At 55.9% G+C, this 27,790-nt stretch overlaps 9 protein-coding genes across 9 annotated transcripts; 3 read left to right on the top strand and 6 right to left on the bottom strand.

Moving 5' to 3' along the window:
- Positions 1-310: 310 nt before the first annotated feature.
- CDEST_08440 (Putative cytochrome b5-like heme/steroid binding domain, myosin head, motor domain, chitin synthase) lies at positions 311-6,761 on the top strand. The gene is made up of 3 exons (XM_062924599.1): positions 311-1,277; positions 1,332-5,015; positions 5,066-6,761. Exons 1-3 carry the CDS (start codon positions 979-981, stop codon positions 6,438-6,440), a joined length of 5,358 nt encoding a protein of 1,785 aa, XP_062780650.1. The 5' UTR covers positions 311-978; the 3' UTR covers positions 6,441-6,761.
- A 66-nt stretch (positions 6,762-6,827) lies between these two features.
- CDEST_08439 (Putative PDK/BCKDK protein kinase) lies at positions 6,828-8,244 on the bottom strand (the record flags this gene model as incomplete). Its single annotated transcript, XM_062924598.1, has 2 exons — positions 6,828-7,977; positions 8,027-8,244. 2 exons carry the CDS (start codon positions 8,242-8,244, stop codon positions 6,828-6,830), a joined length of 1,368 nt encoding a protein of 455 aa, XP_062780649.1.
- A 485-nt stretch (positions 8,245-8,729) lies between these two features.
- CDEST_08438 (Putative peptidase S8 propeptide/proteinase inhibitor I9) lies at positions 8,730-9,146 on the bottom strand (the record flags this gene model as incomplete). Its single annotated transcript, XM_062924597.1, has 4 exons — positions 8,730-8,820; positions 8,875-8,943; positions 9,018-9,058; positions 9,132-9,146. 4 exons carry the CDS (start codon positions 9,144-9,146, stop codon positions 8,730-8,732), a joined length of 216 nt encoding a protein of 71 aa, XP_062780648.1.
- Positions 9,147-9,967: 821 nt separating this feature from the next.
- On the top strand, positions 9,968-14,453 carry CDEST_08437 (Putative ribosome biogenesis protein Bms1/Tsr1). Its single transcript, XM_062924596.1, has 3 exons — positions 9,968-10,502; positions 10,556-10,626; positions 10,685-14,453. Exons 1-3 carry the CDS (start codon positions 10,436-10,438, stop codon positions 13,994-13,996), a joined length of 3,450 nt encoding a protein of 1,149 aa, XP_062780647.1. The 5' UTR covers positions 9,968-10,435; the 3' UTR covers positions 13,997-14,453.
- Position 14,454: 1 nt separating this feature from the next.
- CDEST_08436 (Putative WD40/YVTN repeat-like-containing domain superfamily, Sec13/Seh1 family) lies at positions 14,455-15,953 on the bottom strand. The gene is made up of 2 exons (XM_062924595.1): positions 15,592-15,953; positions 14,455-15,535 (listed from the first exon to the last, which is right to left on the bottom strand). The coding sequence occupies exons 1-2, from the start codon at positions 15,820-15,822 to the stop codon at positions 14,495-14,497; spliced, it is 1,272 nt and encodes a 423-aa protein (XP_062780646.1). The 5' UTR covers positions 15,823-15,953; the 3' UTR covers positions 14,455-14,494.
- A 203-nt stretch (positions 15,954-16,156) lies between these two features.
- Positions 16,157-17,605, bottom strand: CDEST_08435 (Putative fungal transcription factor; the record flags this gene model as incomplete). Its single annotated transcript, XM_062924594.1, has 1 exon — positions 16,157-17,605. The coding sequence occupies one exon, from the start codon at positions 17,603-17,605 to the stop codon at positions 16,157-16,159; it is 1,449 nt and encodes a 482-aa protein (XP_062780645.1).
- A 1,114-nt stretch (positions 17,606-18,719) lies between these two features.
- CDEST_08434 (Putative major facilitator superfamily, MFS transporter superfamily) lies at positions 18,720-21,440 on the bottom strand. The gene is made up of 5 exons (XM_062924593.1): positions 20,695-21,440; positions 20,460-20,641; positions 20,332-20,413; positions 19,874-20,280; positions 18,720-19,818 (listed from the first exon to the last, which is right to left on the bottom strand). The coding sequence occupies exons 1-5, from the start codon at positions 21,237-21,239 to the stop codon at positions 19,148-19,150; spliced, it is 1,887 nt and encodes a 628-aa protein (XP_062780644.1). The 5' UTR covers positions 21,240-21,440; the 3' UTR covers positions 18,720-19,147.
- A 499-nt stretch (positions 21,441-21,939) lies between these two features.
- Positions 21,940-25,239, top strand: CDEST_08433 (uncharacterized protein). The gene is made up of 5 exons (XM_062924592.1): positions 21,940-22,168; positions 22,342-23,123; positions 23,194-23,227; positions 23,293-23,775; positions 23,828-25,239. The coding sequence occupies exons 2-5, from the start codon at positions 22,660-22,662 to the stop codon at positions 25,187-25,189; spliced, it is 2,343 nt and encodes a 780-aa protein (XP_062780643.1). The 5' UTR covers positions 21,940-22,168; positions 22,342-22,659; the 3' UTR covers positions 25,190-25,239.
- A 1-nt stretch (position 25,240) lies between these two features.
- On the bottom strand, positions 25,241-27,481 carry CDEST_08432 (Putative glucoamylase, carbohydrate binding module family 20, six-hairpin glycosidase superfamily). Its single transcript, XM_062924591.1, has 4 exons — positions 27,135-27,481; positions 26,717-27,086; positions 26,208-26,663; positions 25,241-26,155 (listed from the first exon to the last, which is right to left on the bottom strand). The coding sequence occupies exons 1-4, from the start codon at positions 27,331-27,333 to the stop codon at positions 25,342-25,344; spliced, it is 1,839 nt and encodes a 612-aa protein (XP_062780642.1). The 5' UTR covers positions 27,334-27,481; the 3' UTR covers positions 25,241-25,341.
- Between the last annotated feature and the right edge of the window lie 309 nt (positions 27,482-27,790).

Here is a 27,790-nt window from a genome sequence, read left to right as displayed (position 1 = left end):
AAACCAGGGGCCAAGACAAGGAAGCCAAAGGAAGCGAAGATGAGAAAAAAAAAAAGAAAGGGAGGTAACGGGAAGACGGGGAAATGGACTACAATGCCCCCCCAGCTACAACAGCACCGCGGTAATGGTAGAGTAGGTGGTCTCTCGACTCGCCCCCTTCCTCGATGACAGGTACTATGGCCAATTAGATTCTCTTACTGTGTTCGTGAGTGTGGTACCGGGAGGCCAACCCTTTAAGCAATGAGCAATAAGGAGTCGGCGAAGGGCATGTCTCCCATCATCCATCCTTACGAGACCCACGCTCCAGCGCCCTAACCTTACCATGCCTCGCCTCGCCTTAGCCGTCGTCGGCGCCTGTGCCTAAGCTACTTTGCCCGTTTAGCGGATGCCCGAGTGAGAAAACGGATGGGAGACACAGAGAGAGAGATCCTTCCCCTCCGCCGCCACTACTGTTGCTTTCCCTTTACCACTTTCTTCCATCCTCACCTCGAACTCGACGAGTGTTCGAGAGAACCTTCAGCTCTGTCACATCTTTACTATACACCCGCCTCACTCGCTTTGGTGGTCTAGTTCCTGATCGCTAATTTCTCATTTCTCCTCCTTTCCTCTTGGTCTTTTTTGTGTGTGCCCAGTAATCCCGTGCTTTGCCTCTTGCAAAGGGAAACCCCGTAAAGAAAGGGAGAGAAACCAGCTGCAGCCTCACTCGCACACCCGCGTTGCTCAGCGACAAATCTTTGGCATAACGCCTTTCTGCCTACATTTCCTACCCGGACCTTAATCGCACCCTCATCGAGTCACTCGCTTCATCCAACACCGTCCTCGCTTCATCCCGCATCGACGAGTATTCATTCGCTTTCAAGAACTCGGCATTTGCTTACATCGCCGCCGGCTTTTTGCTTGACGAAGCAAACGACCTCGAACAGCGTTTCGTCTCGTCCCTCGACGTGGTTGTCCACGCCGGGCATCACCACCATCACCATGGCGAACGGTCGAATGTCCATGTACTCGGTGGCCTCTGAGGGCCTTGGAGGTCCTCGTGCTGGACAGCCACCCTCCCAGTTCTCCACTACGACCCTCCTCAACGCCATACACAACATCTACCTGTCGTCTCAGCCTTTTCAATTGGACGCCGGCACGAGCCTTGTCGTCAACACATGGCTGACCGCATCCCAGACCGGCCCCGATGGAAGATCCGGAGGCACCATAGATCCCGCACTCGGCGCGAGAGCATGGGAACATGCCCGTCGTCGTGCTGAAGACGGATGTATTGTCCTTGGGTACGAACACCAGGCTCCGCCATGTTGATGATGGTTGCTAACGCCACTTTACAGCTCTCTTCACCCATCGAGTCCTTCGCTCCTGACGCCATTCCTTTCGTCACTTCCGCTCTCCATCCCGTCATCCGTTTACAAGTCATTGGAAGCCATCCAACCCTTCCTGAGATGTTCCACACCCTTCAACCCCTCCACCACCCGTCAGTCTGCTCTTGGTGTCACCCTCACCCTGAATCTGGCCGGCAACCTCAATGGAGCTGCCATTGCCTTGTCTCAAGGTGGCATCGACACCGCCAAAGGTCTCTTGAATATCCCTGCCGAGTCGGGCTATCGTGCGTTTGACGTCTTCTACTACCTCCTGACATCGGCGTCGACCCCTGCCGAGAGAGAGTTCCTCGGCCTCAAGTCTGCCTCCAGTTACGCTTTGCTTGCGAAATCTGGCACGTACGACCCGCCATCCTACCTCCCTACAGCCGACGATGCCGCTGCAGCCGACGACTTCCGATCCGCCCTCAAGGACATCGGCATCAAGGGATCTGCCCACCGCAACCTCATCTCTACCCTTGCCGGCTTGCTGAAGCTCGGCGACACGCTCGACTACAACCTCGATGAGGATGTTTTCGATGAGATTTGCGAAGACGTCAGCGGCCTGCTCGGAATGGACCCCGAGACTCTTGCGACCCAGTGCACGACTGAGGACCGGGCTACTTTGGTCGGCGGTCTGTACGAGGCTTTGGTAGACTGGGTAATTTCCAAAGCCAACGACGCTATCTCTGCCCAGATGGCTCGCATTAGAGATGGTACGGAGTCGGTCGCTGGCGGAGGTGCTCGCACCCCCACTTCGAACGGCGACGGCGACACCGTTTGCATCACTGTCCTGGACGTGCCCGACCCAACCCTGGGTAAGGCACTGGCCATGCGGGGCGTGTTTGACGACACCCTGGGCATTAACTCGGAGATGATTGCTGACGGCGTTGAGGTTTCCTCCGCTGGGAGCACCGTCATACGGGAGATGCAGACTGCTATTGGGGAAGTTGGCCCCGAGCTCGGCGTCATGACTGGTGCTGCTGGCAAGGACCGCCAGCACGCGCTCGAGAAGCGGGAGGAGGTTCTCGAGAAGATCGGCCACTCCGCAGATGAAGATGCTTTCCTCAAAAAACTGCTCTTCCCGGTCGCTGGCCAAGGCATCAACCTGGGACTGGCTGGCCGTCTTGACATCTCATCTCTGCTGAGCTCTAGCCGTGTGTGGTACCATCTCTCCATCCACCCTACCGACGACTCGCCGGCGAGCTTGGCGGCTCTTCCCTCCATCAACTCAGCTTGGTCTGCTGGCACTGTGTCTCGTCAGCTCCGTTCGTGGCGGCTGCCCGAATGGGCCAACAGACGCAACAAGAACCTTGATTTCACCGCCGACTTTGACATTGATGAATTCGTCCAACGATATTTTGTCCTTGGTTGTAAGGATGGTCGTGAAGGCATCGAGACGTGGATTCTCGAGCGCGGCTGGACCAACGGAGAGGTTGTGGTTGGCAAGGAACGCGTCTGGGTGCGTGAGAGCGCCTGGTGGGAGGCCGAAAGCATGCTTGACATGAAGCCAATGGACAACAACCTCCCCGGCATGGGCAATGTCCTGGCCGTTAACAATCTCGAGTCCGGCTACTCAGCCAACGGCAGTGGATACTTCCCAACGCCCATGCTGGACACGACCCCCAACGGCAGTCGGGACCACCTCATCGCCCACCAGCGCAACTTCAGCCAAGGCAACCTCTCGCAACACACGCTCGCTCCGAACGCGGCGATGCGCGCTCCGTCTATCGCTCCATCGGGCATGCGCAATGTTCAGACTGGTGACTACGGTCTCGGCACCAAGGGTGACACCTACAAGGGCCAAGTCTTCTACAACAATGAGGGCGAGTTCGTCGGCCAGATGGACCCCGAGATCGCCGACGGCAAGCACGTCGAGGAAAAGACAATGGACAAGGATCGTCGCATCTGGGTCGCCATCGTCTGGTTTTGGACCTTTTGGATTCCGTCGCCGCTGCTCAGCTTCATCGGTCGCATGAAACGGCCCGATGTGCGCATGGCTTGGCGTGAGAAACTTACTCTCGTCTGGTTCATCGTCCTCATGAATGCCGCGATTGTTTTCTGGATTATCTTTTTTGGCAGGCTCCTGTGTCCCAACTTTGACAAGGCTTGGGACGCCGAGGAAGTTGGCTACCACACCGGTGAGACTGATTTCTACGTCAGCTTCCGCGGCGGTGTGTACGACGTGTCCAAGTTCTGGAAGACGCAGCACTCCGACACCGCCATTGAGACGACCAAGGAAAACATGATCCAGTTTGCTGGACTGAACATGGATGATTACTTCCCGCCCCCCCTGCCTCTGGTGTGCCCGGGTCTCGGCATTGCCACAACTACCACGCTCCAATACAACAACACTCCAGAGTTCACGATCGGTATTCACAAGTCTGGCTGGTTGGCAGACGACCGTACCAGTGCCCTGGGTGCCACTGACTGGTACAGCAAGAAGCTGCTGCCCCGCATGAAGGAATTCTACAAGGGAGACCTCGTCTGGGACAAGGGCGACATCAAGTCCGATGGCCAAGATAATGGTCATATGTGGGTGATTTACGAAGGCGGCGTGTACGACCTGACCAACTACTTCAAAACACTGGATGTCTTTAGGAGTGCCGAATCGGTCACATTCCTCAACTCGAAGATCGTGAGCGCCATCGAGAACAACCCTGGCGAAGATGTTACCAATAACTGGAACGACATCATCAAGAGCGCAGCCAGCAACTCGACCGAAAACGCGTCTGTCCAAAACAGTTTGAACTGTATCAAGAACTTATTCTACGTCGGCATTCCGGACTTCCGTTACTCTGCTAGGTGTCAAACCAACAACTACATCATGTTGGCAATGACCATCATTCTCTGTGCCGTCATTCTCACCAAGTTCCTGGCCGCTTTGCAGTTCGGCTCGAAACGTCGCCCTGCGCCTCAAGATAAGTTCGTTATCTGCCAGGTGCCGGCGTACACGGAAGGCGAAGACTCGTTGCGGAATGCACTTGATTCACTCACTGCGCTGCAATACGACAACAAGCGGAAGCTCATCTGTGTCATTTGCGACGGTATCATTGTCGGTGCCGGCAACGACCGCCCTACGCCTAAGATTGTGTTGGACATCCTCGGCGTCGACCCTAAGGTTGACCCTCCGGCGTTGCCCTTCAAGTCCGTCGGCACAGGCAGCGAGCAGCTGAACTACGGTAAGGTCTACTCTGGACTGTACGAGTTTGAGGGCAACGTCGTCCCCTACCTCGTTGTCGTCAAGTGCGGAAAGGAATCAGAACAGACCAAGTCCAAACCCGGTAACAGAGGCAAGCGTGACTCACAGATTCTTCTGATGAGCTTCCTCAACCGGGTTCACCACCGATCCCCAATGAGCCCTCTCGAACTGGAAATGTTCCACCAGATCAACAACATTATCGGCGTGGACCCCGAGTTGTACGAATATCTGATGATGGTTGACGCCGACACATGTGTTCGAGAAGACTCGCTCAACAGACTAGTTTCTGCATGCGCCAACGATGCCAAGATTGCCGGTATCTGCGGTGAGACCGGTCTGCAGAACGACGACAAGTCCTGGTGGACCATGATCCAGGTTTACGAGTACTTCATTTCTCACAACTTGGCCAAAGCTTTCGAGTCTCTCTTCGGCAGCGTTACCTGTTTGCCCGGATGGTAGGCATGCCTCAATGAACACTACACCGCCAGCTCGCTAACCTGTTTAGTTTTACCATGTACCGCCTGCGAACTGTCGACAAGGGCAAACCGCTCATTATCGCCGACAGCGTCATCCGTGAATACTCTGTTTGCGACGTCGACACCCTCCACAAGAAGAACCTGCTCTCTCTCGGCGAGGATCGTTACCTGACCACCCTGATGACCAAGAATTTCCCGTCCATGAAGTACAAGTTCATCGCAGACGCCTACTGCCAAACCGCAGCACCTGAGTCCTGGAGCGTTTTGCTGTCTCAGCGTCGTCGCTGGATCAACTCGACAATCCACAACCTGTTTGAGCTGATGAAGCTTAAGGAGATGTGTGGTTTCTGCTGCTTTAGTATGCGTTTCATCGTCTTTGTCGACCTGTTCGGAACCATCATCCTCCCCGCTACCACCATCTATCTGGGCTACATGATCTACCTTGCCGCCAGTGGTACTGGTCAATTTCCCATCATTTCCATCATCATGCTTGCGGCTGTGTACGGTCTTCAGGCCCTCATCTTCATCCTCAAGAGACAGTGGCAGCACATTGGATGGATGATCATCTACATCATCGCGTTCCCCATCTACTCCTTTGCCCTTCCCATCTACTCTTTCTGGAACCAGGACAACTTCTCATGGGGTAATACGCGTATTGTCATCGGAGAGAAGGGCAACAAGCAGCTCGTTGCTGTCGACGACGAGGGTTTCGACCCCAGGAGCATTCCTCTGCAGCGCTGGGACGATTATGCCATGGCCAACAACCTCCCTGGCCGCCGCGGCGGTTACATGGAGAAGACCGATATGGGCTACGACGACCAGTACGAGATGGACGAGATCCGCTCTGTTTACTCTTCCGTCCGCCAAGGTTCCGTTCTCACCGGCATGAACCGCAACAACAACAACGCCTACATGCCGCCCCAGTCCCCTGCGCCGTTCGGCAACATGGCAAGGGCATCCGGTGCCACCAGCCCGTACCACCACGACCAGGCCATGGCCAACAGGCAGTCCATGGCGTCCCTGGGCACCCACGACATCAACCGCGGCCAAACTCCCTTCCAGGACTTCCCCAGCAGCCGCCCGAGCGTGACCAATCTCAGGGGCCAGGCCAATCTCTCCCCTGCCTTTGGTGCTAACCGATCTCAGTCGGCTCTCGGCCTGAACCGGCCCCACGGTGCCGCCCAATCGACGTCCTCGTTTGACTTTCAACGCGGGAATATGCAGGGTCCCGACGATGGTATGATCATCGAGGCTATCCAGGGAGTTCTGCGCGAGGTCGACCTCGACACGGTGACAAAGAAGCAGGTGCGCGCTCTGGTCGAGCAGAGACTGCAGACAGGGCTCGTCGGCGAGAGGAGGACTTTTATGGACCGTCAAATCGACAACGAGCTGGCGAACATGTGAGGAAGACATTATGCATTTGGTAATCGTACATAAGAGGCCATCTTTCTATCGTACAATGAGGATTTGCAAAGGAGGCTAGTCGAAAAGAACAATCACCGGGGCGTTGCGATCGGTCCAAGAGACGAATTTACTAGGGCATGTTTAATCGGATTTGATATTTTCTCGCCGTCTGTTCGATTTACATCCTTTGCTGATTGGGGGGGGGGCATATGCATTTTTGGCAACACATCGATTGTGGGACCTGTTTCCACTTCATAATATATCTCGTAGTAGTTCACCACTTAATACACATGAGACACTGAATAATGAATGGAGACTCTTGTGGGTTTTACGATCAAAGTGCGTGCTTCTGTTTGATTTTAAAACGGATTACCTGCCTAGCACGTATCACGCGGTCCTACGCTCTTGTATTTTGCCAACACCGTTAAGTCGAAGGTAGACATCAGTGCCCCAGCCATGCAAACTCTGAACGGCAATGCCACCGCCAAAATACTCAGCATACGCGCGGCTGAGCGGCAGACCATACCCAAGCCCCGCGATCGAGCTCCCCCCTGCACTCGCACTGGATATCATGTTTAGGCCATTATCAGACCCTGGAAAGTCGTCCTCGGAAAACGTGGTGAAGGAATAGGACCAGATGTTGGGCAGCACCTCGGGAGCGATGCCGCCTCCGCGGTCTCGGATCCGGATTGTCACTCCCGGTACGTTGTCGTCGAGGGGTTTTATGGCGTCGCTCCTGAACTCACCCCTAGTTTCCTTGGGCACCTCGATCTTCAGCGTATGGTTCGACCTCGGTGGCTCCGGTGCGATCGTGACCACAATGGGTTCCTTGTTGTCTCTGTGTTCCACGGTCGCTCTGAAGGCGTTCTTCAGAAGTTCGGTGACGATATACTCAAGGTGCATCGGTATGAAGGCAAAAGTCGTATCGGGCTCGCCATCAATGTACAGCTGCGGTCGCACGCCGTACCGCAACTCGCAGATATCCGCGACAAAGCCGGCACAGGACTCGATGATGTGAGCGGGACGCAGCGCCGTGTCGATGACGCCGATGTAGCTAGGGTGCTCGGGGCAGGGCGTCGGGCTTGCACCCGGGTCGAAGTGTGGCTGGGAGCTATAATGAAGAGCGATGTGCTGCTCGGCGACAAGGCGTGTGCCGATACGAGCGCGCAGGTGCTCGTCGAGAAAGCGGGTGACCTCTTGCGGGGAGATATAGCGGCGGCATTCGAGGAAACCGCGGGCAAGGATGGGTATGGTGTCGGTGTGGGTAGCCACCAGCTCGGCGAGAACCTCGGTGAAACGGATCTCGTCGTCGAGGGTGCGGACGGCGCTGTCGCCGCCCTTGATCCACCAGGGGAGAAGGGTCGAAAGGGAGTGGACATAGTTGTTATAGATGCGGCTGATGTTTGGATTGGAGACAACAATGTAAGGGAGGTTGCGGAGGGCCTGGATGCGGTGGGCGAGGCGGATGGGGAGCAAAGAAAGGGTAAAGTTGGCCGAGGAGAGGAGGGACTTTTCGCTTAGAGGAGGGCGGCCGTGCCTGGCAATGTTAGAGACATGGTTATGTTTGAGGGCCCCGAACCTCTTACTTGACCAGGTCAGCAAGGCTTAGGGGGTGTTGTATCTTGCTGGCTAGCTGAACGATCTCATGGTCGTCGACACGCGATAGGTGTTGGGACGAGCCGCCATGGCCTTGGCCGCGGGCACGTCGAGTGGATGAAAGCAGGCGTGAAGGTGAGGGATTGCTGGCTTGAACGAATATTCTCTTGGTCCACAGAGGCCTCAATGGTCTTGCGATTAGTATCATGGCGGCATTGTAGGTACTGTGAATGGAGGTTGTCACAGCAAGGGGGGATCCGTTGGGATGTTTCTCAGGTGTAAACGAAGTGAGGATGAGATCATACGCTTTGGGGTTCGCTTGACTCGGATCTTTAGCGCGGGTGGTGCTCCGTGCTCTTGGGGAGAACGAAGGAGGGGTTATCCGCGGCCCACGGGTGGCTGAGGTGCTCTACAACCCCTGTAGCCCCGCGCCGAGTCGTTGTGAGACATAGGCGGCGGGGGCCGACCCCAAGCGGAAGGCGGCTTGCATCGCTAATGGTGAGGACATTGGCAGCAGGTTGAGGCCATTCTTCTCCCGTGCATGTCAAGATGGTTGTTGCATGCACACAGTGCACTGGCGTAAGATCGAAGCATCATATCATTAGGAATCTGGTGAGTCTAAGGAACCTAGGCATGCAGCGGATTAAGTACAGATCCCCAGCCACTTCGCTCGCAAGCCCGTTCCGTGATCCTCTATTGCGTCTTTACCTCCTGGTCCTTCTCGACGTGCTTGACGTGCTCGTGGTTCTCGAGAGTCGAGATCTGGTCCTCGGGGAACTCGACGCTGAGAAGGTGTCAGCTGGTATGATGGCACAGTCCGGGGTGGGCGTGTACTTACGAGAAGCCCTTGATCAGGCTGTACTCATGGCCAATCTTTCCGCCCTGGTCGGTGGCATGCTTCTTAGCGCTGCGATCGTATCAGTCTTGATGATTTGTGTCATCGCTGTCTGTCAAGTTTGACGGCTGGAGAAGCCGACTTACGCCTGGACTTGCTCAGCGGAGGCATCCTCCTTGCAGGTGACCTAGAGAATTGGCGTTAGCCGAGTGGCCACTTCCACTTTGAAAAAGCTTCCAGGTGAACGGGACAGCACTTGCAATATAGGTAGGCATTGTGGCTGTGTGGTTGCTGGTTTGGGAAGAGTGTTGGAAGTTGTAGTTGGTTGTGATTGCGGAAGAGTGAGGTCGTTGTAGTAGTAGGAGGGTGGACAGAAGTAGCGGAGAAGATGGCCGGCAGACTCTCTTTATACTTGACCCGGCTGGTCTCATGTGCCCGGTATGTAGAGGCAAACACTCACGCAAGGCAGACAAGACCAGTGGCAGACAGGCAGGCGGGATGGGGTGGGAACACTTCGCGACTTGCCGGGAACTACGAGTGACGCGAAAGGGTCGTGGGTGGTCCAGCTGGGTACGGGAAGGTCCATGCAATGTGTGGTACGGTACGTATGGCATTCGTCTGTAATCTCATGGCTACCTACCTTTGCAGCAGCAGTATGAAAGCTGTCCCACAGGCCGAAGTACGTCATCCCAATGATTGCGCGTAAGATGGCTGCACTTCCACCTCTCCCTATCATGTCCTTCCACCCACTCGGCAGCTTTGTCAGATTCTGTCTTTTGGCGCATGAGCGCATCTCTAGCATCCATCGCGCCCTCCCTAACGCCCCCAGCTGAGACAAGAGCCTTGCCAACCAGATCTGGAGTTTCGTGCATCTTGTTTCTTCACGCATGCCCCCCGTCTCGTACACAATGATTGCGGAGCCTGTACATGTCTTGTGACTCGCCGCAGAAGCCAATCGATGCGCCTCGCCCGCTTTCCACCATGCTGTTGGACTGGGCTCGTCATCAGTCATGCCGTCACTGCTGACTTTGACTGCTTTTCGGCATATTTCGCGCCATAATGTTTGGTTTCTTCATGTTGTCTTCATGAAGGACGACCGTTTTCAAGGCTCCTCCATGATGTTTATGCTTCATTCATTCGATCAAGTCAGTGAAGTAAGTCTCTTGCTCGACAAATGGACCGCAGGTGTCAAGGTAACACCACTTTTTAAACCTTTAAGGACGAATCAAGAAAGCCAACATTGAACAGTGTGCTCCTTCCCTCCATCAGCTCATTTCGTTGTCGTCCGACGATAATCTGTCGTATGAGGGGCACTGAGGGGCACCATGGAGGGAGGGGTACCTCTGTGACACCTTTGGTGTACAGGGTGTGGTGGAGACGAACCTCTTATCGACGATTAGATTAGATAAGTAAGGACCCGCAACAAATTTTCGGATTGCAATTCGATCGCCGCCCGCCGAGTCGCGAACCAGAGAGACAGAGACAGACAGAAAAAAAACTACACAAGCCCGTCTATTGTCGTGTTGTAGGACTCCCCAACGCATTCGGGCACCGTAACGCCGCCATGGAGGACCAAGTACACAAGCCTCATCGGAAGGCGAAGGACAAAAAGAACAAGCAGCATACTGGAGGTACATTGCTTCTGTCCTTAATCTGTTAACCTGCGATGCTAACGGTTGCTCAGAGAAAAACCCCAAGGCCTTTGCCTTCTCCAACCCCGGAAAGCTTGCAAGGTCCGCTGCGAGATCTTCAGACGTACGAATTCTGTATCTAATCTTCTCGGGTTTTTTGACTGACATATGCGTTCGGCCAGATCAAAGAGCGACGCTTCCATGTTCCCCAAGTCGACCGACTCCCCGACGAGCCGCCTCCGAGGCTGGTCACTATCGTCGGACCTCCCGGTGTCGGCAAAACGACCCTGCTTAAGTCGTTGATCAGACGATACGCGAAAGAGACTCTATCCGACCCTCAAGGCCCCATCACCGTTGTCACCTCCAAGAAACAGCGATTGACCTTTGTCGAGTGTCCCAATGAGCTCGAGGCGATGGTCGACATGGCCAAGATCGCAGATATTGTTCTGCTAATGATTGATGGAAATTACGGCTTCGAGATGGAGACAATGGAGTTTCTCAACGTACTTGCCGCCACCGGTATGCCTGGCAACGTTTTTGGTATCCTCACGCATCTCGATCTGTTCCGGAAACCCCAGGCCTTGAAAGATGCGAAGAAACGGCTCAAGAGAAGGTTATGGAGCGAGTTGTACCAGGGCGCGCATCTTTTCTTCCTTTCTGGAGTCATGAATGGCCGCTACCCTGACCGTGAGATCCACAACCTTTCTCGCTTCCTGTCCGTCATGAAGAACCCCCGACCCCTGATCTGGCGTAACTCGCATCCCTATGCCATCATCGACAGCTACAGAGACATCACCCACCCAACAAAGATTGAGGAGGATTCCAAGTGCGACCGTTCCGTCGTCTTGTCGGGATACTTGCGCGGCACCAACTTCGCTTCGCAGGGACAGAGAATCCATGTCCCAGGACTCGGGGACTTTACCGTAGCAAACCTAGAAGTCCTCCCGGACCCTTGCCCGACCCCGGCCATGGAGCAAGCCATCGCCAAGGTCACCGGAAAGACGACGCGGCGGCGCCTGGATGAAAAGGAAAAGAAGCTACACGCACCTATGTCTGACCGCAGCGGTCTCAAGATTGACGGCGACGCCATCTGGATCACGAGAGAAAAGGGTTTCACTTTCGACAAGGACGGCGAGGAGGGAGAAATGGGCGAGGGCGAGGAACTCATCGTCGGACTCCAGGGCGAGCGAAAGCTCTTGGGTCAGACTGAAGAGGGTGTTCAGCTCTTCAAAGGAGGCGAACAAGTTAAACAAATTGCCGAGGACAATGACACCGGCAGAAAGACCCACAGACAAGCACGTTTTGCTGACCGCGACGATGACTCCGAGGTCGAGGTCGATGATGAGGGCTTTATCAGCGGCGAAGATGAGGGTGAATCCGATGTTGAGGAGGAGTTCAACGAAGGCAAGCTGGGCAAAATGTTCCGGAAGGCCACCGAAAAGGACGCCGACGAAGAGGATATTGCTTTCGCCGATAGTGACTCCGACCTCGGCTCGTTATCAGGGGTGGAAGACGATGACGAAAACGATGTGGACACGGACAACGAAGACTTCGACTCGGACGAGGAGGCTGCAGCTATGAAGTGGAAGGAAAACATGGCAGAACGCGCCAAAAAGCTCCACGGCAAGCGGCGCTCCTACCATACACCAGACCTGGCCAGGTTCATGTACGACGACTCTCTGACGGCGGAAGAGGCGCTGCAGAAATGGCGGGGCGAGGACCAGGACGAGGAGGACATCGAAGCGGATGAAGAGGACGACTTTTTCCAGAAGTCCAAGCAGGACAAGGAGGACAAGGTGGAGGACAGATCGATACCCCAGTACGACTACGAAGATCTGGCAGCGAAGTGGTCACAAGCGGCAAATGTCGAAGCTCTGAGAAAGCGCTTCACTACTGCGGGACTGCGTGACGATGATGGCGAAGATGGCGAGGATGAAGACGAGTTTGACGGTATTGACGACGAGGACGAGGATGACGAAGGCGACGGTGTCTTCGAGGATCTCGAGACCGGTGAGCAACATGGAGGCGAAGATTCCGTCGAGCATGAACCCACCGAAGAAGAGATTTTTGAGCAGGAGCGTGAAAAGAACGCGAAGCGGAAAGAAGAGCTCAAGCTGCGCTTCGAGGAGGAGGACAGGGAGGGTTTCATGAATGACAAGGCCAACGCACGGCGAGAGGGCGGCGACCAGGAGTTCGGTGAAGACGACTGGTACGAGGCGCAAAAGGCCGTCATCCAGAAGCAGCTCGACATCAACAAGGCCGAATTTGAGACACTCGACGAGAGGCAAAGGGCCGCGGTTGAGGGCTACCGGGCCGGCAAGTACGCCAAGATTGTGCTCGAGGGCGTCCCGGCCGAGTTCGTCACCAAGTTCAACCCGCGCAATCCTATCATCCTCGGCGGCCTGTCGCCCACCGAAGACCGCTTCGGCTTTGTGCAGGTGCGTATCAAGAAGCATCGCTGGCACAAGAAAATCCTCAAGACCAACGACCCGTTGATCTTTTCGCTCGGCTGGCGGCGGTTCCAGACGCTCCCCATCTACAGCATCTCGGACTCGAGAACGAGGAACCGCATGCTCAAGTACACGCCGGAGCACATGCACTGCTTCGGTACCATCTACGGTCCGCTCATAGCACCCAACACGGGTTTTGTGTGCTTCCAATCCTTCTCATCGGCGAACCCCGGCTTCCGGATAGCTGCGACAGGCACAGTCCTCAGCGTCGACGAGTCGACCGAGATCGTCAAGAAGCTCAAGCTCACGGGTACGGCGGACAAGATCCACAAGAACACGGCCTTCATCAAGGGCATGTTCAACACGTCGCTCGAGATTGCAAAGTTCGAGGGCGCGTCCATCAAGACGGTGTCAGGCGTGCGCGGTCAGATCAAGCGCGCGCTGTCCAAGCCCGAGGGCCATTTCCGCGCCACATTCGAGGACAAGATTCTGTACAGCGACATCGTGTTCCTGCGCGCGTGGTATCCGATCAAGCCGCACCGCTTTTACAACCCCGTGACGAACCTCGTCGGGTGGCAGGCGATGCGGCTGACCGGGGAGGTGCGCCGGGCCGAGGGTATCGAGACGCCGCTGCAGAAGAACAGCCAGTACCGCAAGATCGAGCGCGAGACGCGCCACTTCAACCCGCTGCGCGTGCCCCGTGCGCTCGCCGCGGAGCTGCCCTTCAAATCGCAGATCGTGCAGGCGCGCAAGCAGAAGAAGGACACGTACATGCAGAAGCGTGCCGTCGTGTTGTCCAAGGAGGAGAAGACGGCCCGCAATCTATTGCAGCAGCTGTCGACGATCCGGAACGACAAGGTGGCCAAGCGTGCCGCCAAGAAGGAGGAGAAGCGTGCCGAGTACCGGAAGAAGGTGGCCGAGTCCGAGGAGAAGAAGGAGGCAAGGGAGAAGAAGGAGAGCAAGGAGTTTTGGCGCAAGAACGGCCGCAAGCGCCAGGCACCGGATGAGGGTGCTGGCGGTGGCGGTCAGAAGCGCAGAAAGTAGATGTCTGGGGTGGAGGGCCACTACGGAATCAAGGTGGGCGGCGGCGAGAGGTTATGGAAAACTATACGGTCTGTAGAATGTATGTAATCAAGGGCGCTCGGCAATCATCTGCATGAGACGGACGCAGGCTGTGAAGTTTTTTTCAATTGGGTATCTAACATCAAATCACTTCCTTGATACATGTCAAACGTCATCTGGCGGCTTTCCTTCTGCCTCTGTATGAGGTTCATCTTACATCTCTAGTCGTCGTTTTTGAAGATGGTAGGCCCAACCTAGAGCGGCAAGGTGGACAACAGCAAGCATTGGTTTTGCTGAGGCTCCATGGACATGACAACACAGCCTTCTGACAGCAGGCAGCTTCATGCTCCTCGTCGAGTGGATATGCATTCTTGCCTGTTTTGCCCCGCCAAATGTTATCACTCCTGCATCGGCTAGGACCGATAGCTTTTTTGTTGACCATCAAAACTTATTGGTGGCAGAATGCAGCGCTGTGTTTGCTCAGGGTGTCACCATCCTCGTCTTCACCATGGCAAGCTCCGAGCTCTTTGCCCACGTCCCGCGCGGTGTTTGACGGTAGCACACGAGCTTGCCGTCGTCACCAGTACTGGCGAGGATTTGACCGTCGTCGTCAAAGCCCACCCGCCAGACGGGCGTGTGGTGGCTGTCAAGCTTCGCCACCTCTTCCACAATGTGCTTCACCTGGCCTGGCTGTCCCGAAAAGTGTCGCTCTGCATGCGAGTCGGACTTGGCCAGGCTGGCGCTGAGGCCCGACTGGTGGTGCTTGTCGTTTGACTGCCCCGTCTTAGACGATGTTTGCGCATGGTGATTTTCGCGCTTTGTGAGCTCCGATGTATGCCACTTCTTGCCGTCGCCCGAGTACGGCGTGTCGATCCGGAACACGCGGACGAACCCATCCTGGCAGGCCGTCGCGATGGTGTCGTAACCACGGATGTTTCCCGGTGCCCATGCGACATCCCGGACGAGGCCACGGTGAACGCCGACTTCCATGGCGAGGTAAAACTCACGCTGGGTTTGAGCGACGCCGTATGATGTCGTGATGACGTCTCTGGAGCGATAGACTTTCACCGACGACATCCCAGCGACTACCAATCCCAACGAGTCGCTCGACACTCCCGCCCTTAGGGCATTGTAGCATGGATCCGGGTTCGGGTCGAAGCGGACCTTGAAACTGATCTCTTCGCCGCGGCTCGGTTTGGGGCAGATGCTGAACTCGTCGGTGGGGGTGTACTCGGACATGTTCTCGGGCTGTTCGTTTTCATACACTACCAGACGGCCGTCGGAGGCGAGTAGGGCGAGGTAGGTGTGCCGCGTCTCTTCGTTGTGCTTCATGGAAAAGGAACGGTAAGGGTATTTGGGGGATCGCATCTCGTAGGCGGCTTTGCTCGTCGTCGCGCGGTTGCTGGCACTGAAGCGGCGGCCCGGTGCCGCTGAAGGGTCTTCGGCCCACAGCTTGAAGCGCCCTTCAATGCCGAGGGAGGCAATGAGGTTCGGGTAAACGGTCGGGGGCAGCCATTGAAGCTGAGTCACGAGGTAAGAACAGCCGGGCTTCGATTCGAGGGATTGGGGTTTCCTACCTCGAGAATCTCCCCTCCATGAGCGCCCCAAGTATCACAATGATGCCAGACGCCATCTTTGTGCCGGTTGAAGACCTTGATCTTTCCATCAACAGAGCCTGTAGCGCAGCGGTCGCCGTAGGCGTTGAATGCCACCGCTTGGACAAGGTCCTGGTGTCCATGCTGCACATTGAGGTCGAACCCCGTCTTTTCTTCAGCGATCGCAGGTATGTCGTGGTGAAACGCCGCCATCTTGCATCATTGAAAGGGGGTTGAAGAGGTTGATTGGAGTGCCCGGCGCGATCGCAATGAAAGATCGTGCAGGTGGTGTTGCAGCCAGTCGGGGACTGCAGCTAACTCGAAGCAAGCTGTCGCGGCATTTGCCCCCGCCAACTCTAGAAAAGGTACGTACTGGTCGGCACTATTTACCTAGTTACGACTACCTACCTAGGTAGGCATAGAGCACTGAGCTAGGTAGCAGGTACCTGGGTACCTAAATGGGTAGATTTACATGCCCATTGTGTATCGACCCAAGCAGTCGAGTACCCCCCTCTTGCTTTCTAGTAACCTAAACTATTCATCTCAATCAATCCTCTTCAACCCTGATATGCAGTTCCTGCAGTTTCTCGTAGAGAGCGGGTATTCCTTTTCCAAACGCCAAAGAATGAGGGACGTCCTTCAAGGGATGCGCTGGTCCGTAACTAACATTCTCGACAGTGACCAGTAGGTTGCGCACCGCGTTGCCGTCCCAAAGATTTTCCCTTTGTGGGTAGTCTCGCAGAATACCAAGAGCCTTTTCCTGCACCGCCGGGTCCTGACAAGCGACCAGAATAAAGTAGAGAGGTGGGATGATACCAATATCGAGAGTGAAAGATCGAGGAAGTGTGTCCGTTTGCCGCTGCTTGGCGGCTAGCCCTCGGTGCAGAAGAGTGGCTATTGAGACCAGTTCGGCGTGTTGAGTTACGATGTCTGGTGATTGCCGTCTTTGGTGGGGCTTCTGGTGCAGCGTCTGACACAGCAGCCTGGCGCATTTGTAATGAAGCATATCTAGACAGACGGAGTAGTACTCTTCCGTGCCGCTTGCGGGGGCCTGGGGCCGTTCCATGAACCGCTCAAAAAGACCGGTCAGATAGTCGCCCTTGTCCATCAATATCTCGTGCTGGCGGCAAGGAAGCGGCTGAGACCAAAATTTGTCGTCGCCTTGATGCTCCCGAGTCAACCAGACCAGGGCAAAGACGTCGCGTGTGTACTGTACAATGGCTTGGTGAGCCTGCATGATGGTTTCAAACTCGTCCAGCGGCGTGTCGTCCAGTTCACGTCCCTCGTATAGCTTGATGGAGATGACGGGCTTGAAATTCTCGGCGAATAGAGCGCAGGAAACCTCCCAGGTGGCGAACAGTCTGAGAATGTAATCCATCCCCGACATGCTCTCTGTAGCCCCTGTCCCGTCACGGGGCAGCAGGGGATCCCGTAGCTTGTCGAGCATGCTCAAGGGAAGGCTCTCAATGATGCGCAAACCGTTCGTGAGGTGCGTCAGAGCCGGCCGCCAGTTGTTGCGCAGCGTCTCGATACATACGAACGACACGCAGCACAACAGTGTGACGGTGATCCTGTCCTTCATCGGTACGTGGGCGTAGCTTGAGAGCTTGGACATGGCGGTGCTGTATTGCTGGATCGTGAAGATCTCGAGTTCCCGCGGCGGTGCGCCATCCCCGCCTTCCCCGCCTGGCGGGGGTGCCGTCTGGTAAATGTGGTACGCAGAGCCGAGGGCGACGATGGCATGCTTCACGGCCTCATCAGAATGGCTTAGCTGCGGTGCTAGCCTGCTCCAGAAACTGGTGAGGTTCGTGACGTGATTGCAGAGACCGGCGTCTGCTACGCGACGAAAGCGATGAAAGTAAAGGCGCTCTGCTTGTGTTCCGTCGATGTCGGCGACAATGGGCCGCAACATACGCAGGGCCTGGTTCTCGGACCAGACCTGTAGGCAGCGTTCTTGGACGGCCACGCCGACGCCATCTTTGAGACGAGGCGGCATGGCCTTGTCGTAACCATCGCAAACCCGTCCAGTCGAAGTGCATCGAACACAGGCAGGGCGCTCCTCGCCACACTTGATGCGTCTAATTCTGCGATGAACATTTTAGCCAAGCCGCCAGGTAGTAGTAGCTATTGTCGGGGCCTTCGTTTATTCTTCTACCTATTCTAAGGTTACGGGGGCAGATCTTACTTGCTGTCAAGGAGTGAGTTTTTTGGTCGACGACGGCGGGGATAGACTCGTTTCAACTCACCAAGTTAGGCAGCCAGTCCGGACTTTCGGCTTACTCGCCCTTTTTCGTTTGGCAGGAGCGAATTCCTGTGTCGGTGTGACCATGACATTTCCACTGACACACGACATGGGTGGCATTGAGTCGACGATAGCTCCTGGAATCGATTCTTTGGCGGGATGGCACTCGCGAGGATTGGCGCAAGAACCAGAAAAAAAAGGCTCAGATGAAAGGGTGGTCTGTATTGAGAGCCAGAGTGTAGCTCGCGACGGCGGCAGAACCCTCGACTTGCTCGAGGACTAGACTGGGAATGGCACAAAATCGTAGGGGGGAATGCAGCGACTGGACATGACAACTCTGGAGACGTTTGAAGCAATGTTGCTCCTGCTCATACATGCCCGGGAGAGCTGCATTGGCAGCGTGCTTGGAGCTGATAGACGACTGCTCTGCCGACGAGACCAGACAAACCAACGGATGCGGACGTTGGGCCAAACGAGGTTGAAATAAAGTCCGAAACAAACTCGAGCGTAATAATGGTGCCGAGGCGGACGAAATCCTCCGAGCTGGTTTGGGGAGTGTGAACAAAGGGCAAAGGACAGACCAGACACCTTTGCAAAAGGGAGCGGCTGATTGATGGACGGTCAAGGGTTGTAACTTGTTGGAGACGATAGAGAGGTGATTGGAGGGCCCTTGTAAGGGAGACGGGGAATGAAGTAGGCCCTTGAACTTAACTCTGACTTGAAGTGCGGCGCTGATGGCGTCAAGCCTTCTTTCAGCCTACGCACTCCTTCAGCCGCCCCGATTTCCCCGGCAAAGACTGGGCTGCAGCCCCCGAGTATCGGGCTTGGAGGCGCCGAGAGCTGAGGTTTGTTTAACCAGCTGGGCACTGCGATGAAGAATAGAGCGCTGAAAACAAACATTGTTGTAGTGGCAGCTACCTAGTCTGGGTTTGGGAAATGCGTGTTGTTTAGGTAGCATGTACCTACCTAAGGTACCTAGGGATTGTAGGTACATGGGGCACCTGGACTGTTTTGTGGTCTACAAGCTCTTGCCCAGCTGGGTTGAAATGTGCCCTAGCGTGCGGGCGAGGCTTTGGGGCTTCCACCAAAGCAGTTGTTCCCTGCCTACCACAGTACGGATATCTTACCTGTTACCTAAGTAGGTAGCCTAGCCTGCCCTCACTCATCCCTACCGCGCGGCTTCGAGCACCCGTTGCATCGATGCTGAGACTGCGGGAGAACCGTAGACAACACATCGTCGTTCATACATTACTTCTCGTCTATTGTCGCATGTATTATGCCCCACCAATCAACCCATTAGGCCCCCATATCTCCCGGTCTCAGCTGACTGGCACGCTGCTTCGCCCGCCGCTGCTTCTTGTTCTTCTTGATGTTCCTCCACTCCATGCACAGCGCACAGGCGAGCGTCGCCAGGGACAGCCCCATGCCGGCGAGGAAGATACGCGTGCAAGCGTAGTTGTATGCCCGGACAACGACGTCGATGAACTCAGCCGGGACTTCGCTGTGCAATTTGGTGGCACCAGTGTTGACGATGGCCTGAGCTGGCAGGCCAGGTATGCCCGACAGCTCAGATACCAGCATGTTACTGAGAATGGACTGCCCAACCGAAACGAAGACGGCCGCTCCAAGCTGCTGGGAAAAGAAGCTGATCGAGACGCCCGTTGACACATCTTCCTTAGGGAGCACCGCCTGCACTGCAAGCCCGACGGTCTGCATGCCGAAGCCCAGACCAAAGCCGGTCAGGAACTGGTACCCGATCCAATGGCCCGAGCTGATGCCTGGCTGAAAAGTGCTCATCAAGCCTAGACCGACGGACATGATGGATGGGCAGAGGATCATGGACGGCACATAGTACCCAATCTTCTGTGTCATGCCGCCCGAGATGATGGAAGACACAACGATGCTGAGCACCAGCGGTATGGTGTAGATTCCCGAATCGACGGGATCGGCCCCCTGAACCGCTTGGACTGTGGCATGTGTCAGTTCATCCACCTTCTGCACCAAGCCGAGGGCGTCACTTACACCAGATGGGCAGGTAGTACACGGCCAGCATCATGGAGCCGGCCAGGAAGAGCATGAAGAATGCACCGGCCAGCATCGTCCTCTGCTTGATAATCCTGACGGGAACCGTGGCTGTTTGGGGCATGAGGACCTGGACTGTAGCAAATGCAATGAAGCCAACACCAAAGATGACGAAGAGCGCGATGATACGGCCGTCGTTCCACTCGTATTCCGACCCACCCCACTCCAACGCCAAAAGGAGGGAAACAATGGACGGGAGAAAAAACAACGAGCCCAGGGGGTCGAGGCGCTTGAAGTGCTGGAATAACGTCGCTGGCTCCTGCGGCTGCCGCTTAGGGGCTTTAAGCATGAAGAAAAGGAAGACGAAGGCCACGCCGCCCACAGGTAGGTTGATGTAGAAACACCATCTGCGTATAGTCAGTTTCCCCTCCGCACCAAGTGACTGAACACTGACATACCTCCATGTTACAGTGCCCGTAAATCCACCCCCGACCAAGGGACCGATTACAGAGGCCAGGCCGAACACCATGCCGAATATGCCTACCCTTGTCAGCGTGTGCCTACCCAGTATCTATATCTGTCCTACCTTGGAACATTGGTCTCTTGTGCAACGGGACCATGGGAATCATGACCATCATAGCTCCTGTAAAGATGCCAGCCGATCCGATGCCGGCAATGGCCCTGCCCGCAATGAGTACCGGTGAGCTTGGCGCAACACCGCAAATGAGGGAACCGATCTCGAAGATCAGGATGCTGCTCAGAAATGACCTGGTTCCGAGGTGTCAGCTAGTACCCTTCCTTTCCCAACCCGATGTACTTGCACTCTGAGATTGTAAAACTTGTAGATTCTACCGAAAACCAGCTGCGAAGCCGCGGTAGTCAGCATGTACGCCGACCCGTACCAGCCAATATCGCCCAGACTCTGGAACTCGTCCGTGATGCGGGGAATGGCTGTTGCGATGATCGTGCGGTCCAGAGCGACCAGGAACATGGCCACGAAATTGGACAGGATGACAAGCCAGAATGTGACAGTCCTCGGCTTGAAGTTCTCTTCGGCCTCGTCCACCTCGGCAGGCGGCCCGATTGGCGCAGCTCCCTCGAGGTCTGCCTTCTCGTCCATCTCTGGCTGCTTCGAAACATCGAGCTGACTCTCATTTGGAGATATTGCCAATGCCTGGACCGTCCGCTTTTCCTTTGGCTCCTCGTTCGCAATTTCGGCCGGCGCAGAAACATCCCTCGAGTTCTTCTCCTGGCTCTCGTCGCTCTTTCGTGGGGTCAGTGTCCGCGTGGAGCTGTTCGATGTCTGGGCCTCGCGGTTCTCGAAGGCGCCATCGCTCGCGGTGGGCTTTGCAGCTGTATCGGCCATTGCAAAGGTCGTGGCGCGCCAGCAGCAGACGAGTGGGAAACGAAACTCTGACAAGACTGCGAAGGTAAACAAAACATATACAGAAACGTATCGTCTTGGCAGATGGGAGAAATTTGTTGATTAATGGACGGGCGAGGAGCTAGAGGTTTATCCGGACTCTCGAACGCACGGTCAGAGCTCGGGTTACAGATCACGTTCGGGCCAGATGCTTGGCTGCTGACGGGGAGAGGGCATTGACTGTGCAACAAAATAGGGCGATTCTCATTATTATATATGGCCAACTTAGCACATCCAGCCGGCAGAGACGGGGTGGACGGCTCCTTGCGACATGGTGCCGAGCGCAGGATACAAAGCGAAGCCCATTGGAGGGGAGGGGCGCCATCACAGCTCGCACGAAATGTCTCTCTCGAGGATTCATGTCATGACGAGATGCAAAGACTGGCCTGTCAAGGCCGATGGGGATGTCCAGAGGAGGATCGTAGTTGGCTCAACTCGCTCTCGGTGCTTTTCGGACATGGTGCAATTACTTAGGCACCGGAGGTCGATGTTTTGTCCGGTGATAGTCTAGGCCGTTAACGGCCTAGCGTCGGGTTCCCGGGCAAGTAGGCTACAAAAGCTGGCTAACACATCACGCTTTGACCCACCATCTACGCCGCTACGGGTAAGGCTGCCAGGGGTAACGTGGGCTGAGTTGCAACAATGTCACCTCATTCGGTCCCGGGCGGGTATCTCACCTCTTCCCCTCCTCCCTCCCTCTCTTTCACTCACAGTCGCTCTCACTCTCGGACATCACCTCACCCCTTCAAATTTCGCCCCTGTGGTCTCCTTGCGATCCATTATCGGACCCAGGCTAACAAAGAGCCTCAGTAGCACCGGACTGAAGATACCACGGCAGTGTCGTTCATCTCATCCCCCGGGCGGGTGTCCCTGTATGTGACCTCTGCACAGGTATCTGTTTTATCCGCTCTGTTCTTGTCATACTCGTTGCTCTCTGTACGAAATGCGATCTGAATCCATCATTGCTGCCCGCATCTCCACGTTTCTTGCTTGGCTGTTTTAGGGGGCGTTTACAGAGCATCCAACTCATCGCCCACATCGACAGACTTATACGCCCTCATCTCAATCTCTATAGTGTCTCGGACACTAACACAATCCCCCACCGAGTGCTCGTCGTTGACCACAAACTACTGCCATCCACCAGAGGTACACTGGGGGGTTTCTTGGCCGCATCCGCACCTTCTCGCTTGTTCATTGGACCTCCTTATTAAACTCATGCCGCATCCCGTCAACGTTTCGCCTGCAACACCGCCCCTCGGATCCGAGTCGGGAACAAGCCAGCCGACAAAGACATTCGCAAGGCGCCCGGCGTGTCATCGTTTCGCATGTCAAAGGCCAACGGCATCCACATAATAATAATACCATGTCGGGAGAAGCCCAGCTCCCACACCCGCCAAGGGCTCCTCCACCACCCGAACCCGACCCCATGGCAGCCATGAAGCTTACCAGGGGCACCTCGTGTGTGTTGTGCCAGCAAAGAAAGGTGCGCTGCGACAAGAACAAGCCGTGTGCCAACTGCGTAAAGGCCCGGGTAGAGTGTCGGGTGATACCCCCGCAACCACCGAGGCGGCGGAAGAAGCGTCTCCAGGAGCGGGATCTCGTTGACCGACTCAAAAAGTACGAGAACCTTTTGGCCGAGAATGGCGTCAAATTCGATCCCATCGCCGCGAACATCAAGTCTTCGGACAGGAACTCGATCCACATGGACGATGACCATCAAATCGACGACGATGCCGACCTGGCAAACGACTTTGAAGGACTGAAGACCTCCCCCGAGGGAAGCACATCCCCTTCTGTGGCAGGGAGCCGAAGATCGCAGTCCGATAAGTACGAGATCCAACACCTCTTTGAACCCTCCCCCCCCTTATCCATGGGCTAATACGGCTTTCTAATCTAGACCGTTTAACAAATGGTTTCCTTTCCATAAAGAAGTTTGTCACCCCATGTTCCATGTTCCTTGCTCTCATCCACAGGCTGCATCTAACTTGAATCATAGTTCAGGGCCAGCGAGGAACTGCTCAGGGATTCCTCGGAAGACGAGGTTGATGGTTCAACGATACATCATGCCTTTGACAAGATGTACGACAACCAAGATGGTTTCCCGTTCATTGTAGGCAGTCGGAATGCCTCTGTCACGCACCTTCACCCGCCACCCATCCAAATCTTCCAACTCTGGCAGATCTACATTAACAATGTCAACCCCCTCCTGAAAATTACCCATGTGCCTACAGTCCAGGGTCTTATCATCGAGGCGAGCGCCAACCTCGAGAAGGTCCCCAAGAGCGTTGAATCACTCATGTTTGCCATATACCTTATGGCAGTCACCTCACTAGAGGATGCAGAGGTTGCAAAGATGTTTAACGAACCCAAGCCCACTGTCCTGTCCACTTTTCACACTGGGCTTCAGCAAGCCCTCGTCAATGCCGGTTTCATGCGCACCAGCGACACGATGGTTCTCCAGGCCTACATGCTCTATCTGGTAAGTCGCCATCTTCCAATTCCCCTGACATGGCTGACCAACAAACCACCAGATCGGGGTTCGCATGTTCGTTGACCCGCGGCAGATATTCTGTCTTGTCGGGATCGCTGTGAGAATAGGCCAGCGAATGGGCCTTCATCGGGACGCCGCAGCGTTTGGCCTGTCGCCGTATGAGGTCGAGCAGAGGCGGCGGCTGTGGTGGACGATCGTAGGCTACGACCGCCGGATAGGAGAGATGACGGGCTCGACTGTGACAGCATTGTCTACTGCCGGGGACTGCAAGCTGCCCCTGAACATCAACGATACAGACCTTCACGTCAACGGCAAAGACGCCCCGACCCCGCACCAGGGCGTGACCGAGATGCTATTTGTCCTCATCCGGACGGAGCTTGCGATGGCCATCAGCATTGACACCATGCGTGACCCCCAAAGACACGGCGACAAGGACGGCATCCCCGGGTCTGCCGCCGCGCCGCGACCGGTTCCGACTGTCCGCATGGCTGGCCAGGACCAATCTTACACACTCGATGGGTTCTTCGCGCACATCGAGGGCACATACCTGAAGTGGTGTGACCCCAAGATCCCGCTACACTTCTTCACCCTCACTATGACGCGGCAGGCCCTGTGCAAGATGCGCGTGATCTCGTTTCTCGTGCGTATGGGTAATGGCGAGGCAACGACGCTGGCGGACCACGAGCGCGACACGCTCTTTCTCGAGGCCATCCAGATGATCGAGTACGACAATGTCGTCCAGGCCGCCGACAGCCTGCAGGGTTACAAATGGTATACCTACCTGCACTTCCCGTTCCCGGCGTACATGTTTCTGGTGACGGAGCTACGCCACCGGCTAACGGGCCCCATGGTTGAGCGCGCGTGGGATGCCATCGCCGAGAACCACGACCGACGCGGTCTCATGAGCACGCTGCACAGCCCCATGCACATCGCGTTTGGCAACCTCTTTATCAAAGCCTGGGACGCCCATGCAGCCGGGCAGCAACAAATCGGCAAACCGGTGCAGGAGCCCATGTGGATCACGCGGCTCCGGCAGCGGGCGGAGAAGATGGGTAAGAAGCAGCGCAGCGGCCAACCCGGGCCGGAGATGGGTATCGGCATCCCGCAGCCGGCGGCACGGGTTGCGCCGGTAAGCGGGACCTCGCAGCTTGGGTCCATGCAGCTGCCACAGAATATAATGATGACGCCGCCGTCTGTGAGTGCAGAAACGCCAGCGATGCACGGCCCGCCGGCGCCCGACAATGATGTCGTTGACATGGACTGGAGCTACCTAATGCAGGGATACGATATGGACACATATGCCGCGTTCGGAGGGGGGTTTGGGGGCTTCCCAATGAACAGTAATAGCATGGGAGGGTCGGGCATGATGGGCAACCCGGACGGAAGCATGTTTGGCAACTGAACGAGTGGTGTTTCTTCTTCTTTTGGAGAAGAGTTTTATTGTTGTGTCTTGAGCAGAACGCTTCGTGAGAGCCAAAAGAGCAAACAAAGACGCTCTTCACGATTTTTCTCATACTCATCCTACTTCGATACACCGGTGACAATAAGTCAAGTCTAGCAGCTCCCACTCGATCCTTGACGCCCCACCCAGGCGTCGTCCGTCGCCAGCTTTTGTGTCGAATTGCAGGGGGGAACCGTCAGCGTGCGGTTCGTCTCCTCGTAGATGTAGCCCTGATCGCAATTCTGGCGCCTCACGTAGACGTAGCTTATGTTCTGACCACCGGGCAGCTCGACCTCGGCGCTCCACAACGGCCTTTCGGCCGTGTAGCCGGATGCCGTCATGGGCTGTGCGTTCTCGACATTCCACGAGCCGAAATCGGCGATGTCTCCGAGGATGTAGAGATTCTCCCCGAAGTAGGTCGTAGCGTTGACGAGGAACGTCACGGGGTGGGTGCAGGTGCCAGTCACATCAGGTGCGCCGGCCGCCACGGCGGGGACGTAAACGCCCGTGGTTGAGGAGGCGGCGCAGGTAGCCGGCACTTCGACCGAGGCGGGTACCCAGCTGGGGGGGTACTGGCCGGCACGGCGCTCGGCCATAGTGATGAAGGAGGCGTAAGACCAGGTGAGGTCGCGTGCCGAGAGGGGGGCGCCCGTTGCCTTGTCGAATTGCTCGGCGAGAGAGCCATTGGCAGGAGTGTACTTTTGTGCGACTTCGATGAAGGAATCGGCATAGGCCCTGACGGCGCCGGTGATGTCGGTGTAGGCGACAGATGCGTTGCTGTTCTTGTGGTAGGCTGTCTCCCTGACGGACGGGTACAAGTCGGCGAAGAAGGGCAGTGAGGTTGCGTCTACCTTGATATGGCCCTGCGCATCCCACTGGGCCAATGCATCGTAAAGGAACTCGGCGGCACCGAGGGTGATGAGGTACCTAAGAACAAATGAACATGGCGTGTGCTAGCCGCAGGTTTGTGCAAACTCACCAAGGATTTCCGTTAAAATAAATGTCCTCGGTGTAGCGGCCAAGAGCAACGCCCTTGTCTTGGGAAATACCCTCGTTGATGGGGTACAGACTTGCGTTGCGGAAAGAGTCGACCAAGACCTTGAAGCTGCTCAATGATCGGCTGTGGCATGGCTGGATCGACGGGTCTTCGCAACTGGCGGTGATGTCGAAGACGGAGATGGACCCTAGCATGACGTTGGCGTCCTTGCCTGAGCGCTGAACTTGAGTGTTGGTGTTGGCGGTGTAGTACCCCTCGTTGCCGTTCCAGAATGATTGAAGGAAGCACAAGACGTCGGGTGCCAGCTCACACCCCGTGCACTCGACGCCGAGAGACTTCGCGATCGATGCACCCTCGACAAGGGCGCGGTATTGGTTCTGGGTCGTGAAGAAGCTGGAGCCTAAGACCTCCTCCCAGAGATCGAAGCCCGTCGAGTTCCTACGTTGTGTCAGCAAGGGGTCTGACTTCGCGGAACAAGTACCAGGCCATACCAGTACTGGCCGGTGTAGGACAGATCGTTGGCAATGATGGGCCAGATGATGTCTTTGGCCTTGGCTTGCTCACCGTTGTCCAGAAGCCAGTGGGAATAGGTGATGAGGGTGATGGCCCGCAATGCCGGGCCGTCTCTCTGTGGACGACCCCATGCGCCGTTGAAGCGTGAGCCATTGACGGTGTACTTGGCCTCGCCCAGACCGCGGCCAGACGGCAGGAAGGACCCAGAAGGATTCGTGACGGTCTGCAGAACAGCCTGGGAGCGGTAGTAGTCCTCGACGTAGATCTGAAGCTCCTTGTGGCCGAAAATGAGCTCGTCGACAATCATCTTCATTGTCAACGCGGCATCACGTGTCCAGGTGTAGAAATCTGATGACATTAGACAAGACCGAAAAATGACGAGAGAGGCGGACCTACAGTCGGGGTCAGCCTTGGATGGGCTGGCTACAACGACGCCAGCGCTGGCACCTGGGACCCAGGAACCATTGGAACCGATGTTGTTCAGAGCGCTCTCAAGAGCGATGCCCCTCTGCTGGGTGATGAACCCCTCGAGGTCTGTAGCGGCGACGTTGGCAACGAGGCCGGCGAACCACAGAATACTTGAGGTCATTGACATGGCTGTCGTGGCAGATTCTGGCCAGGCCGGGGGGATTTGCCTTGAGCTGACGCGAAGTGCTTGGGAAGATAAAGCGTCTTTTCAAGCAGACCGACGGATGGAGTCGGAAGCTGTTATATGATGTTGCCCAGACATGTTCGTATTGCAACCCCGTGGATCGCGCTGAGCAGGCACAGGGCTGTAACGCTTGACCTTTATGGGCCCCAACTAACGGCCTGTTACAGCAGCTGTTAATGCTATTTCTAGCGTAATTTCCTTGTCGATCCCTGCTGGTTCATCGCAAGTTGTCTTGGGACAGGGATGTGGTCTTTGGGTAGTATCTGGGAAAGGGGCTCATCGTGGGTCCGTCATTTCCTTAGCTGTACATGCAGAAGCTGCATTGTTAAACATAGTTTCTCGAGCAAATTAAAAAAGCAAAGTCAATCCTGCTGACTTTGTGGCCAAAACTTAAGTCCGC

The sequence above is a fragment of the Colletotrichum destructivum genome, chromosome 5 (genome assembly GCF_034447905.1).
Source record: "Colletotrichum destructivum chromosome 5, complete sequence".
In the NCBI taxonomy this organism is placed as follows: Eukaryota; Fungi; Ascomycota; class Sordariomycetes; order Glomerellales; family Glomerellaceae; genus Colletotrichum; species Colletotrichum destructivum.
This window is presented reverse-complemented; position numbering and strand designations above follow the sequence as displayed.

Excerpts from the sequence above, each read along its gene's own strand:
- CDEST_08437 (XM_062924596.1), top strand. The coding sequence starts at position 10,436 with ATGGAGGACCAAGTACACAAGCCTCATCGGAAGGCGAAGGACAAAAAG. Across the intron at positions 10,503-10,555 it reads GAACAAGCAGCATACTGGAG|AGAAAAACCCCAAGGCCTTT; the intron begins GTACATTGCTTC and ends ACGGTTGCTCAG. Across the intron at positions 10,627-10,684 it reads CCGCTGCGAGATCTTCAGAC|ATCAAAGAGCGACGCTTCCA; the intron begins GTACGAATTCTG and ends GCGTTCGGCCAG.
- CDEST_08432 (XM_062924591.1), bottom strand. The coding sequence starts at position 27,333 with ATGTCAATGACCTCAAGTATTCTGTGGTTCGCCGGCCTCGTTGCCAAC. Across the intron at positions 27,087-27,134 it reads ATCCAAGGCTGACCCCGACT|ATTTCTACACCTGGACACGT; the intron begins GTAGGTCCGCCT and ends TAATGTCATCAG. Across the intron at positions 26,664-26,716 it reads TCCTACACCGGCCAGTACTG|GAACTCGACGGGCTTCGATC; the intron begins GTATGGCCTGGT and ends GACACAACGTAG.
- CDEST_08434 (XM_062924593.1), bottom strand. The coding sequence starts at position 21,239 with ATGGCCGATACAGCTGCAAAGCCCACCGCGAGCGATGGCGCCTTCGAG. Across the intron at positions 20,414-20,459 it reads CAAGAGACCAATGTTCCAAG|GCATATTCGGCATGGTGTTC; the intron begins GTAGGACAGATA and ends TGACAAGGGTAG. Across the intron at positions 19,819-19,873 it reads GTACTACCTGCCCATCTGGT|TCCAAGCGGTTCAGGGGGCC; the intron begins GTAAGTGACGCC and ends CACATGCCACAG.
- CDEST_08433 (XM_062924592.1), top strand. The coding sequence starts at position 22,660 with ATGTCGGGAGAAGCCCAGCTCCCACACCCGCCAAGGGCTCCTCCACCA. Across the intron at positions 23,124-23,193 it reads CGAAGATCGCAGTCCGATAA|ACCGTTTAACAAATGGTTTC; the intron begins GTACGAGATCCA and ends TTTCTAATCTAG. Across the intron at positions 23,776-23,827 it reads AGGCCTACATGCTCTATCTG|ATCGGGGTTCGCATGTTCGT; the intron begins GTAAGTCGCCAT and ends ACAAACCACCAG.
- CDEST_08440 (XM_062924599.1), top strand. The coding sequence starts at position 979 with ATGGCGAACGGTCGAATGTCCATGTACTCGGTGGCCTCTGAGGGCCTT. Across the intron at positions 1,278-1,331 it reads GACGGATGTATTGTCCTTGG|CTCTCTTCACCCATCGAGTC; the intron begins GTACGAACACCA and ends GCCACTTTACAG. Across the intron at positions 5,016-5,065 it reads GTTACCTGTTTGCCCGGATG|TTTTACCATGTACCGCCTGC; the intron begins GTAGGCATGCCT and ends TAACCTGTTTAG.
- CDEST_08436 (XM_062924595.1), bottom strand. The coding sequence starts at position 15,822 with ATGGCGGCGTTTCACCACGACATACCTGCGATCGCTGAAGAAAAGACG. Across the intron at positions 15,536-15,591 it reads ATGGAGGGGAGATTCTCGAG|CTTCAATGGCTGCCCCCGAC; the intron begins GTAGGAAACCCC and ends CTCGTGACTCAG.